At 25.3% G+C, this 12,663-nt stretch overlaps 2 protein-coding genes across 2 annotated transcripts; both read right to left on the minus strand.

Annotated features, from left to right (window-relative positions):
* Positions 1-1,155: 1,155 nt before the first annotated feature.
* Positions 1,156-2,689, minus strand: Bm9129 (Uncharacterized protein; the record flags this gene model as incomplete). The annotated part of the gene is made up of 5 exons (XM_043078129.1): positions 1,156-1,346; positions 1,433-1,621; positions 1,836-2,032; positions 2,252-2,415; positions 2,561-2,689. The coding sequence occupies 5 exons, from the start codon at positions 2,687-2,689 to the stop codon at positions 1,156-1,158; spliced, it is 870 nt and encodes a 289-aa protein (XP_042934063.1).
* Positions 2,690-4,898: 2,209 nt separating this feature from the next.
* On the minus strand, positions 4,899-8,313 carry Bm17476 (Uncharacterized protein; the record flags this gene model as incomplete). Its single annotated transcript, XM_043078130.1, has 11 exons — positions 4,899-5,083; positions 5,333-5,438; positions 5,523-5,634; positions 5,841-5,940; positions 6,311-6,491; positions 6,594-6,699; positions 6,870-7,005; positions 7,219-7,314; positions 7,478-7,620; positions 7,757-7,944; positions 8,170-8,313. 11 exons carry the CDS (start codon positions 8,311-8,313, stop codon positions 4,899-4,901), a joined length of 1,497 nt encoding a protein of 498 aa, XP_042934064.1.
* Positions 8,314-12,663: the final 4,350 nt, after the last annotated feature.

Here is a 12,663-nt window from a genome sequence, read left to right on the forward strand (position 1 = left end):
GATAAAAATATGAATCAAAATTCAGTTGATATCATTTCCAACTAATTTTCACAACGAATTTGAGAAAAATACGAATTGCAATTGAATTTTCAATAAACCATAATAACATTTTGATGTTTTTCAGCATTTTCCATGAGGTAATATTTTCAGTCCATATATTTTCTTCACAATGTTATAAACAACTTGAATTTTTAATTTTAAATGGTAAGAAAATGATGAAGTAAAAAATTTTTTAATCTTCAGGGGATAAATCGACGAAATCAAACATATTTCTAAAACAAAAATGAATTGGCTTGTTAATTTTAGCTTTTTCCGCTTTAAAATTATTGGTTACAATCTTTTTTCAGTCATTTTCGATGGTATATTTGGTAAATTTAAGGCCTTTTAATGATTTTTAATTGAATTAGAAAAGAATTTTGTATTTGGCATTTTGCATGACAATCGATGTGATTTTCCAATTTCTGTCAAAGATATTTATGCTCTCTACCTGAACTGTATACCTGTTTTGGGAGGATCAAAATTGTATCCATATCAGTGAAATCGGGAAGTTCTCTCGAATATAACTACACTTTTTATCTAATCAACATTTTTCAAAAAGGATTATTATTTATACAAATCAGGAAATGACTATTAACTTAAATTTACAGTTTACCAATGAAGAAGGTACTCAATGATGTGCTGAGATCCACTTCTAAAAAAAATACATTACAAACATTTCGACTCGACGTATTAACATAACGTTTTTACGTCGAAAGGCACACCTGTACTGCACAATTGAGTGACTGAGGTTAATACAATCCTATTAATTAATATCAATTAGTGCTATTTCACAAAGGTTTAATTTTGGAAAGAAATTATTTTCTAAAAGTGATCTTTTTCCAATCAAAGTTTAAATGTGAAACTTATCAAAATTAAAATTAATTGAATAAGAATGTAAAACAACTAACAGATGATCAAATGCATAATTAAAATGAATATTAACCATTGTTACACTGTGAATTTAGGAATAATTAGAGAAGATAATCAGTATAGGATTCTTTGGTTTTATCTCAATTTAAATTTCTATTTTTAACAAAAGAGATCCAAGAAAAAAATATTGATTTGTTTACACATACGAGAGAATACATAAACACTGATTGTCTCTGTATGTATCACTTAATTAATACTTTTCACTTTCATACTCAGATGACTTGGTGTCCTGGCTATATTTGAAAAACTGCGAACTTTCATAAGCCCTTGGCCAAATAATGTGACTGAGTCGGTGGATTGTGATGGCATTAATCCAACTTTTCCATTTAAAGATGACACCGAACGTGACATCACGGTAGTTGCTGAGGAGCGACGTGCTGTCAATGATATTAAAACTGAATTATTTTACAAAATCCAAAGCAATTTTGAGATTTTACGCCAAAAAATAAACAAATGAACAAACCATTTGTGTTATCAGCACTTAAACCAGTTGGAGGTTTTCCAGCTGAAGTTGTTGAACTTCTGCGACCTGTTGAAAGAGAAGATTTGGTTGTCGTCTGAGTGCTACCTCTGCGACTTGTTAATGGTAAGGTCCTGCTGACTGAAGATGTCGCTGGTGATGCTGTTGTTGTTGTTTTATGTTTTGTATCTACTGCAATTTCAAAGAAAAAAAAATCGATATTTACCTTTAGATAACAAATCAATAGCACAATTGAAGCTGCTGAACTTTGCTTAACCTCTAGAATATATATATATATATACTTACTCATAGCTTACTAACCAACTATTTAACTCCGTGGCTTACCAATCAATCGATATTTAATCAATCAGTGGACAATAATAATAATAAAAACAGTAACACTTACAATATCTGTTGTTTTGTGTGGTAGCTAATGGAAGTCGTGATTTTCGTTCTTCCACAGTAGTTCTAAAGTTACGTGGCATTGGACTTGGACTACGCTGTGTGACAACAACTTGCGGTTGTGGTCGTACAATAGCCGTTTTGGAACGTTGTATATGTGTACGCCAAGGACCCTTATCTAAGTGACCATCGTTTTTGTCACTGAAAATGTTAAATTTTTAGCAGTGTACCATCAAATAAAAATAACTAGTATAAACATATAAACAAATCAGTAAATTAAAAAAGAAAGATAAATTCACAGAACGAATTTTTTTGTTAAGCGATAAACAATCCTTCAAGTCAATTATTTTTAGGCCAATATTCATGATTGTCTAAGCCAGTATTTATATCTGATTATTAGGCCATTATTCAATAACATACTTAATTCTCTTTTCACTTCTCAGGCATTTCTCTGAAGCATTACTGTCTGTTCCTTCGACAGTTGATTCCTTCTGATTCCAAATCTCATTCTCCGCTTTTTGTTTCAATTCATCCGATTTATCATTCTTGTTTCGGGTTTCAGCTCGAGATAATTCACATGCATACTGGAAATCCAGTAGTTTGCATACAAATGTAAGCATTTTAGTTGGCTAAAGTTTCATAATGAGGATTAGTTTTAAAAAAAAATTTGAATATGAAAGAAAATTACAATAACTAAAAGTCTGAAAACTGTTCTCTATAAATACATACCGTTTGAATTAATTGTCGCGTTGATGAATTTTGCTCTTTGGAAAGCAAATCACGAATAATTCCTTCTACACGTAGCAAAATTTCCTCATCCTGGGGCAAATACAAATTTGCTTTTATTTTTGAAAGCATATGACACAATTGCAATCTGCAAAGTATTTTGTAAAAAGATCTTCAAAACTTTTTGAAATTTTAAATTTAAAAATCTCAAAAATAGGCAAAATATATTCTAAAATAATGCCTAACATTAAAGTCGACTAGAAGAATTTAAATCTTTAAAAAACACATACTAGAGAGCTAGAGCCAATAAGGAATTCAAAAATTGATTTTAACTTCAGATTTATTTACCTATTCTTACTTTATCAAATATCATGTAATGTACAAATTGGTTTGATTTCTTCGATGATTTCTTGTTTAATTGTTAAAAGAATAAACGCTGATAATTGCTTGCAGTTAATCAATAGTCGATCATTAATCATTGATCATTTTCAATATTTCTGAAACTCTCTAAATTGCTATGTCGATGATTGAAATATCTTTGTATTTGAAAGTTATTAAAAAAGAAAACGAAAATTAAACAAATTTAATTTTTATTTAATATCATTCGTTTAATTTAATATAATTATTAAAGTTAGCAATAGCAATTTTAATCATTTAAAAAACTTATTCCATGGATGATTATTGTTTGAATAATGCCTACAAAAAAATAATAAAAAAAAAAAAATAAGTGCGAAGTGAAATGATCAATAAGTCATTTGGGAGAAGTGCTTTTCTCGATATGTTCTTTAGCACTTAAGTTAAAAATTAAAATTTTTGCTTTAAATAGCATTGAAATTTAAACTAAGTCAGAGAGCAATGATTGATTATCATTAAAATGCTTTGCATATTTTTAAAATGCTTTCGTTTCATTTTAAACAATTCTTCAATTGCAATTAAATGAGCACAGATGATTGCATGCTGAATTTGATAAGTAAGTTTCATTTGTAATGTAAAAAGTTAATCTTCAATAATAATAATAATTTTTTCTCAAATAAGCTGTTAGATTATCTTACTTACTTTCATCATTTCATTTTTTTTATCACTTATTATCACTTATTAAGTTTATCGCAATTTTATTTTATTAATAGCAATTTATTAAGTTATCAATAATTCGATTATTTCAACAATTTAATTAAATAACCTTTTGATAAATGTAATCAATTAACTTTCTATAAATGATTTATTTCAATCATTCTTTTGTCTATAATTCGTTAAAATAAACATTTATCGCATTTAATATTCAAGTTTCTCTCTCTAAAATACACATCAAAACAAAAACAAAGTTAATCTTTTACAAAAAAAATATGAAAAAGTATTGCGAATAATTAAATAATATATGCATAACTTATTTTGAAAAAAAATGATATTTTTGAGCAAATTTATATGATAAAAACATGAAAGGAAGATAAAAAGAGAAAACCAACTTTTTTTTGCAACTAATTTTTTTGTATTAAATTAACAGAAATCAATAAAGAAATGATCGTTTATTAATTACACTTTTTATTTTTACTGAAATTACCGTATTAGCAAGGAAATAACTTTATCATAAATAATAAGAAACAACTGATAACGAATCATTTGCCTCAGTCATTTCATTTAAGTTCATTTATTTCTTTGAACATTCATTGTTAAAAATTTAGTTTCTTTAGAGCAGAAAAAGTATTCTTTTCTTCCTGTATAATTTTTTGAAATTAAAAAGTTTTTGATTGGAAAAAATTTTCTTCTTTATCTTTGGAAGTGATTTGTGATTATTTTTAGTTAGTACTCAATTTAATCAATAATTGATTAACTTTCATTAACTGTTACAGAATACTTCGGCCATGTTTGTAAAATGATTTAAATTTTAATCATTTTTGAATTATGTCATATAGACAAGATTGATTCATATTCTTCAATTTTATGATAAAGATTTAATTGATGATCTGATCAATTATCGATTTGCTGCTGGCACTGTGACTCATGCTATTAGCTTTTTTCAAAAAAAAACATCTTTTCAATTTTACAATAAAATTTCACACAATGACGGCATTTCCTCAAATTTTTTTTTTAATATTTATAAATTGAATTAGATTAAAATATAATCAATTGAATGTTAATGGAACCTGAAATGAAAATGGCTTACAAATTATCTTTATTCATATGCTTTTATATTCATTTATTAGTAAATGATAATATCGTACCTAAATAGCTTTAATGTGAAATTTATGAAATTTAAATTATATCATAGTTTTTGTTACAAACATCAAAAAGTATTACATAATAAAATATTCATTTCTTACTTAATTCCAAATTTAAAGTAATGTTATTGTTGCGCTGTTTTAATTGTTTTGTTATTGTTATTATTGTTTTTGCTATTGTAATTATCATTGGTTGTAGAGCTTTCCGCAATAAACATTTCTATTTTTTCATCAAGAAATATTCGATAATCATCTAATGCTGGTAAATTGAAGAAATCGACAGAACATGAGTCAATGCAATGAGAACCACCTGAAAAGCTTCCAGTTAATATAGACAATAGTAAATTTTTAGCAATAATTAAGCTTAAAAAATAATTATTTTAACTTATTCAATCAATAAAATCAATAAAATTTAGAAAAATTTTCTTGAAATTTTAAAATAAGACTAGAAAATATTTTTAAAATGTTGCAAGGTATTTATATCGGTGGGAATTTTTTTTTGTTTGCTCTAAGTCAATGAAACAATCGATTAATTAATTTTAAATTAAATAAATTTTACCTTCAATTATAAAAGAGTAAACATTTCTTGTAACATCAGTACAATTCAAACAACAAGCTGATTTCCATGGATCATATGAACCAGTTACAAATATCGTATTGCTACCCTTGAAAATTTCTCATAAATATATAAGATAAAAACAAAAATTCATACTGTGTGATTACTGTAGCCAAGGAATACAGTAACCTACTTTATAATTATCATAACCTCCAAATGTACGCAATGTATTGCGCACGCCATCACGAACACGTTCCGCATCATATTGCACATCGAATACGTCCATGCATCTATCGATAAAATAACTGCAATTTGAAAGATGTTTAATTCATTTGAATATTAAATTTTTAAAGATTTTTTTTTAAATTAGGAAGAAAAATAATTTTTAATATTTTTTTAACTTAAAAATGAAAAACTAATGAAAGTATTGAAAGATATATTATAATTATGAAGAAGGCTTCGTAAATAGATGAAAAAGAAAAAGATGGATTTTTTTAGTAATTAATCTTACTCAAGTGATACAGATGATCCAAATATGCTTTTTCCATTGTTTGTTGTAATGAAAAAGCCAAGTTCTGTACAGGAAAGCCATAGCCAACTACGATATGATGCTAAAGTTGAAAATATAAAAAGTTGATTTTTACAAAAATAAATTTAAGCAATGTATTAGAAAATATGATCAACAAATTAGAAAGCAAAAATATTGTGTTAGCTGATGTTAAATAATTTAATAATACCTATCAGTGATATCATTTTTATGTTGGTTTGAAAAATTAACATTAATTGATTATCATAGCAATCAAGCTCACAAAATAAGAAAAGAAATTAGTATTTCCGTGTAAATTTTAGATTTAACTTTCTGAAATTTGTCAAATCTTTTATTACCTACTACTGCTTTCAATAAAAGAAAAAAATAATTAAAGATGTTTAAATTTTTTCAAAAAAAACAATACGAATTTCAATCAAACAAATAAAAGAAACCAAATTCATTATCCACGAAACTGATATCACTCAAATCTTCCAAATAGCTTTCATAGCTTGGATCAAAGCATTCTTCAAATTGAAATACTTGATCATGAATTTTCCAGGCATTCCAAATTATCCCAATACCATCTGTGTCATGTATTATTAGATCACAAAAATAAGACACATCGGGAAGTCGCTGCAATTTTATCAATTCTTTCTCTCACTGAAATCTTTTGTAAATAAAATTTTGTAAACAATTTTTGAAAAAAAAAAATAAAATAAAAATAAAAAAATTTACACATCCTCCTGCATACTGTATAAAACCACCAAATACAGACAAAACATTTGCAAGAAAAAATTGTATATCTTTTGATATTGGTGGCTCCGTGAATGGTTCGCACATGCTGCAGAAGAAAAAAAAAATTGAGAATTAAAATAATCTAAATAAATTGATAGCAAAAAAAAAATAAAATAACCGAGAAAGGATCGATCAAAGATTTGAAAAAATCAAAAAGAAAAAGGAAAGAAAAGATTAAAGATTAAATTGACAAATTTTAATAAAAAAAAAACTCACTTAAAAACTTTTCCTAATTCTGCCCTACCATCTGCGGTATATGTTTTTTCAATCAGTGCTTTCATACTCAATCGAATAGTTTCAGCACACGGTGCATTCTCCTCCTTCAATACATATTCCAAATTTTTGGTATGATCTGAAATTTCCCTTTTTTTCAAAAAAAAAGTTCTATTTTAATTCTTTAGCTAGATTTATATTTCTTTTCTTTTTTGCACCTTAACAAGACGAAATTAATCTCATCCAAACAATTAATATTTTATACTTTCTAAGTTCTAAAACTTCAAAAAAAAAAAAAAAAAAAAACAGGATTAGATCGTAAATTTTTTTTTTTGAATTAATTTAATTTTACCATAATAATCGACTTCAGCTTGAACCACACCAGATGATACAATTGCTGCAATAGTAAGATCTTCGTTCATTTCACGAAACCATGCTGCAAGTGCACCTGAAATTCATATACAAAGAATTAATTCAAAGAAGAAAGTACTCAAATTTTTTGATCTGTTTAAAAATTTGATAAAAGTTACTACGAAACATATTTTATAATTTTACCATTTATTTCATTTCATATTGTTAAAAAACTGAAAAATAAAAACCAACTAACTTACCAGAATAGGAACTACCAAATAGTATCCAACGTGGTTTTTCTATTCCCGAGAAAAATACTTCGTTCATATGAACAATGAAATTTTTTATATCAGCTAATGCTTGATTTATTGTTAAGTATTTATAGCTTTTGACTGAGTGATCTCTGAAATTTCATATTTCAATTTTAGGATAATCTAAAATGTAATGAAAATTATTGCTCCTCCTTGAATATATGTTAGCTTTTTACTGTAAAAATTAATTACTGACAAAGTAATTAGTAAATTTTATGAATTACTTACTCAAATGGTTGACTTGCTCCAAAAAAACGATGTTCTAAACAAAAACATGCAGCGCCATATTTCTTAGCCAATATCAGCAATGGATTCATTGTATTACCAATCTTTGATTCAGTAATTCCATTCTCGCCACCAAGTTTTAAAAATGCCAAACCAGAATTATTGTAAAATTCCAAATTAGACATATAACGCTGTAATTATTTGAGCTTTAAAAAATATTACAGTAAGATTTAAAATTGGAATAGAATAAATCTAAAATTATTGATAAAGCAATGAAAAAATTCATCATTTTAAATTATGATATTGATTAATTTGGAAGTTATTAAAGAAAATGATTTAATAATTTGCAAATATTCTATGATTATAATTTATATTCTTCTTTTTTTTTAAAAAAAAAAAAAAGTGAAAAAAGAAACTTGTTCGAATTCTCGTTTATCATCTGGATTAAAATTATCAATTCGTTGTGATATCCAATCAGTTTTTACTTCTTGATAAGTATTTTTAAATGCTTCTGATTGTATTTGCATGATATTATTTACTATTGTTGAATTTTTATTCATTGAATTATTCAATAAAATTGAATAATTTTGTGACATCGAAATATTATCCATTTCCATTTGATAAAAAAGATCATATCTTATGATCGGCAGATGATGCAACGATGATTTCCGAATTATCGCACCAAATATGTTAGTATTGTTGCAAGATAATAGCAGAAGTAATAATGAAAAAATCTTTTTGGTTATTTCATTTAAAATCATCATTTTCTCCTAAATTTAAATCATATTGTTAAATATGCCTGATAATTATCAGATATTATCATTATGATAAAATATTTCCTTCAGTTTGTGACATTCTTTGAAACAAATTGCGCTATTATAAGAGAATTGCAATAATTTCTAATTCATTTGACTAGAAGAAATTAGTTTAAAAATAGCCTGAAAACCTGGAAATAATAAATAGTTTCTAAGCTACTTAATTGTTAAATTCGAAAAATATTGGTTTGATTTTTTAACACGTTTTTTTCCTTTTACAAGTTTTGAGCAATTTTTTTCCCCTTGATTAAATCATAGCACTGCTATTCACACAAATAATTTATAACTCCTTGCTAAAATTCTAAATAAATTAGAAATGACACTGAAATGATATTTGAATCTAAACAAAATTAATTTCAAAATTTTTTTGTTTCTAACCAGTTATAAATTAAATGTTTTGTCATATTAAAAAAAAAAGGCGAAAATAAGGAAAGATTTTTTTTGTTGCCATTATTTGATCAGTGAAAATTTTTAATTTGATTACAAATCAATAAAGCTATGAATAGAATGACTGAATCCAAATAAATTTTTTAACTGAAACATTTAATTTACATTTCAAATTAATTACACATTTCAAAACTTAAAAGTTTGCACTCTCTTTACTGTTAAATTTACACTACATGATGAGATATTCATATTTTGATAAATGCTTATATTTCAATAAAAGAAGTAATAATAGAAATATATTATGAATGATACTGAAATCATATTTGCAGTTAAATAAAATAATTTAAAAAAGAATTGTTGAAAAGTTGACAAAAATTATCTAATTTGAAGTGTGTTTGTGGCTGTGCTTTAAATAAATGAAAAAATTGCTAATCATGAGAATCTTATCAGTTTGTTTGTTTATAAGAATTAGCAGTTAGAAAGATCGCGATAGATAAAGGAATTTAGAAAAATTACGATATAGTAAGCACTAATAAATATAATTCAAATAATTATTTGTTGCATCCAAAAGAGAAATTTATTCGTTAGTAAAATTTAAGTAAACAAAGAAAAAGCCATTATATCATTCAAATGCTCAAAATTTTTTTGTTAAATTTGTCCATATCTTGATTTTTTCTTCATTATTTAAACTTCTACATTTTTCCTCGCATTTATTTTTAGAATTTTTTTACAATCAAAGATTTTGAGAGAGAGAGAGAGAGGGAGAAGACAGAAAAGGTTAAAGATTTAATTAACAAAGTCCAAAAGAAACCTTTGATAATTCCAAGTGACCATCTACTGCATAGGCCTTCTCAACTCAATTATTGCTTCTTTTAGATCAAATCAAATCGAATAATTTCTGCGTCCAATGAATTTTTCTCCATCAATAAATATTCTGTACTATTGAATTAAATTAAATAAAATATTCTTTTTATATTTTAATAGTAAGTTATTCCAGTAGTAATAAATTAAAATTTTTTTTAAATATTTTAACAGTAATAAATTAAACAAAATATTCATTTTACATTTTAATAGTATGATAATCTAATAGTAATAAATTAAAAATTTTTTAAGACACCCTAACAATTGTAAATTAAATAAAAAATTCAAAAATATTTCAAAAGTTCGAAAAATTAATCATATCATGTATAATAATAATTCGTAAACATTAATTATAGCATAAAAAAATTCAATGTATAAAGAATAAGCAAGTGAAAAAAATGTGATTAAAATAAAAATCATGTAAAACAAATCTAAAAATGCATGCAGTAAGAAAAGAAATGAAAAAAAGTTAAAGTTAAAAGGCAAACAATGAGTAAAAAACTGTTCATAAATAAAAATATAATTTGCAGTCTGCAAATGCATTAAATTCAAAATTATAAAAAGATAAGAAAAAAACATTTTGAAATTTTCGAAACATAATCTTCCACCAATTCAAACGACAAATTGAAATTTGAATACTGATTATTTTGTAAACATTTTTAACTATTTACTAAATGATTTACGGTAGATGAAGACTACGAAAAGTCACCGCATTTCATCTGTCAAAACAATAACTGTTGCATGCCATGAAATGCAGTTGGTATTGCATTGCATGCTGCATGATTTCTTCTTACATTTATTTCTCTATTTGTTTTTCCAATTAATTAATTGTTGTTTTACTTCAATGGAAAGAATTTTTAAATAAGGAAGTTTCTTTTTTAAAAAAAGATACTGAAAAACATCATTTTTTAATCTTTTAATTGCATATTTTTCATACGATGTTTCCATAAAAGAGAAACGATGGTAGTTATTGCTTTGTCATTTAATGTCACATTACTTGTAATAATTTCTAGTTCAACTTTCAATCCTTTTATTATCAAAATTAATCAAATTTTACCGATATATATGAGAATTTCAATTTCACATTGGATAAATGAACCTTGCGACGTATTTGTTTAAAGTTTTGCCATTTTGCTAATTTCATTATAGCAGTCGCTTAAGTAGAAGCCACTTCTTGCTGTAATAAACTGTATATTACAACATTAAGTTGATCAAAGCATAAAGATTTAATAAAGATTGGTAACGGTAATTTGAAAATTTTAGTATAAATTTCAAATCTCAATGTCTAACATTTATCAAATGTCATTGCGAATTTTTTGTTACATTGCAATTTGTTTACTTTTATTGAACTTTGACAATTAATTTCTTTACTTTCACTTTCCAAATTTCTCAAATTGTATATTTGATTAGTTATTAATACCGTTGTACAGTTGTCGGTTACTAGCTGTATCTTCGTTTCACCATTTTGCTTTCGAAATTGAGCGTTCCAGTTGATTCGACTTTTGCGTTTCTTGATTCAAATTATTGAAAAATTAAAAAAAAAAAAAAAAGCAAAACAAAAATTATACAAAGATAGGTAAAAAAAGTGGTGGCTAAAGTTATCGAGAAATAAAAACCAAATCAAAGTAAACATGCAAAAATAGTAATAAAACATTTAAATACAAATAATATAAGACGTGTAAGCAAAAGAAGGAAAAAGCATGCAAAACAAAAGTAAAAAACAGCATGCACAAGTAAAAGTCATTGAAATGTAAATCAAAAAAAAGCGCAAAAAAATGCAAATAAAAAAAAGGCATGCAGAGAATACAACCAAAAAAATAAATAAATAATATAACGCTTAAATTAATTAATGAAAAATCATGCAAAATTAATAGTAAAAACAGTATAGAAAAATAGATAATCAAACACTCAAATGCAAATAATAAAATAAAAACAAACAAAAGAAAAAAAAGCATACAAAAAATAAATTAAAAAAGCACGCAAAAGTAAAAGTTACTGAGAAACATCAAATCAAAAGAGCATGCAAGGAAAAAGTAAGAAAATGCTTAATTTAACTAAGAGAAAAACATACAAAAATAGATAATAAAACACAAAATTGCAAATAATAAAAAAAAATGCAAACAAAAAAAAAAAGAAATCTGCAAGACAGTGAGTGAAAAAAGCATGCAAAAAAACAACTTAGAAATAAAAAATAAATCAATAAGGCATGCACAGATAAGTAGGAAAATAACTGAATCAATCAATAAAACTGTGAAAAAAAATAAGAAAAGCTAAAATACAAATTATCGTGAAATAGAAGAGAAATAAAAGTAAGCATGCAAAAATAATGAAATATTTTAATACTAATAATACAAGACATGCAAACGAAAAAAAAGGAAAAATCATACAAAACAAAACTGAGAAAAGGCACGCAAAAGTAAAAGTTGAGAAATAAAAGGTTAATCAAAAAAAGCGTTCAAAAATGCAAGTAAAAAAAGGCATGCGAAAAATACAGTCAAAAAAAGTAAATTAAAAAAGCATGCAAAAACAAATAAGAAAATTAATAAAATTATTTGGTGGAAAACCATGCAAAATTAGTGATAAAAATAGGAAGAAAAGCATGCAAGAATATGACTTATTGAGAAATAAAAAGTAAATCAAATAAAACACATATAAGTAAGCATGCAAGACAATAAGTAAAAAAAGGCATGCAAAGATCCAAGTTACTGAAAAATGAAAAAGTAAGCCAAAAAAGGATGCAATTGCAAGCAATGAAATAGACGCAACTAAATGAAGTAACATGCAGAAATGCAAGCTACAGAAATGCGAGAAATGAAAAGCAAAAGCAACATGCAAAATAGTAAAAAG

The sequence above is a fragment of the Brugia malayi genome, assembly GCF_000002995.4.
Source record: "Brugia malayi strain FR3 genome assembly, contig: Bm_v4_Chr2_contig_001, whole genome shotgun sequence".
NCBI classification, from domain to species: Eukaryota; Metazoa; Nematoda; class Chromadorea; order Rhabditida; family Onchocercidae; genus Brugia; species Brugia malayi.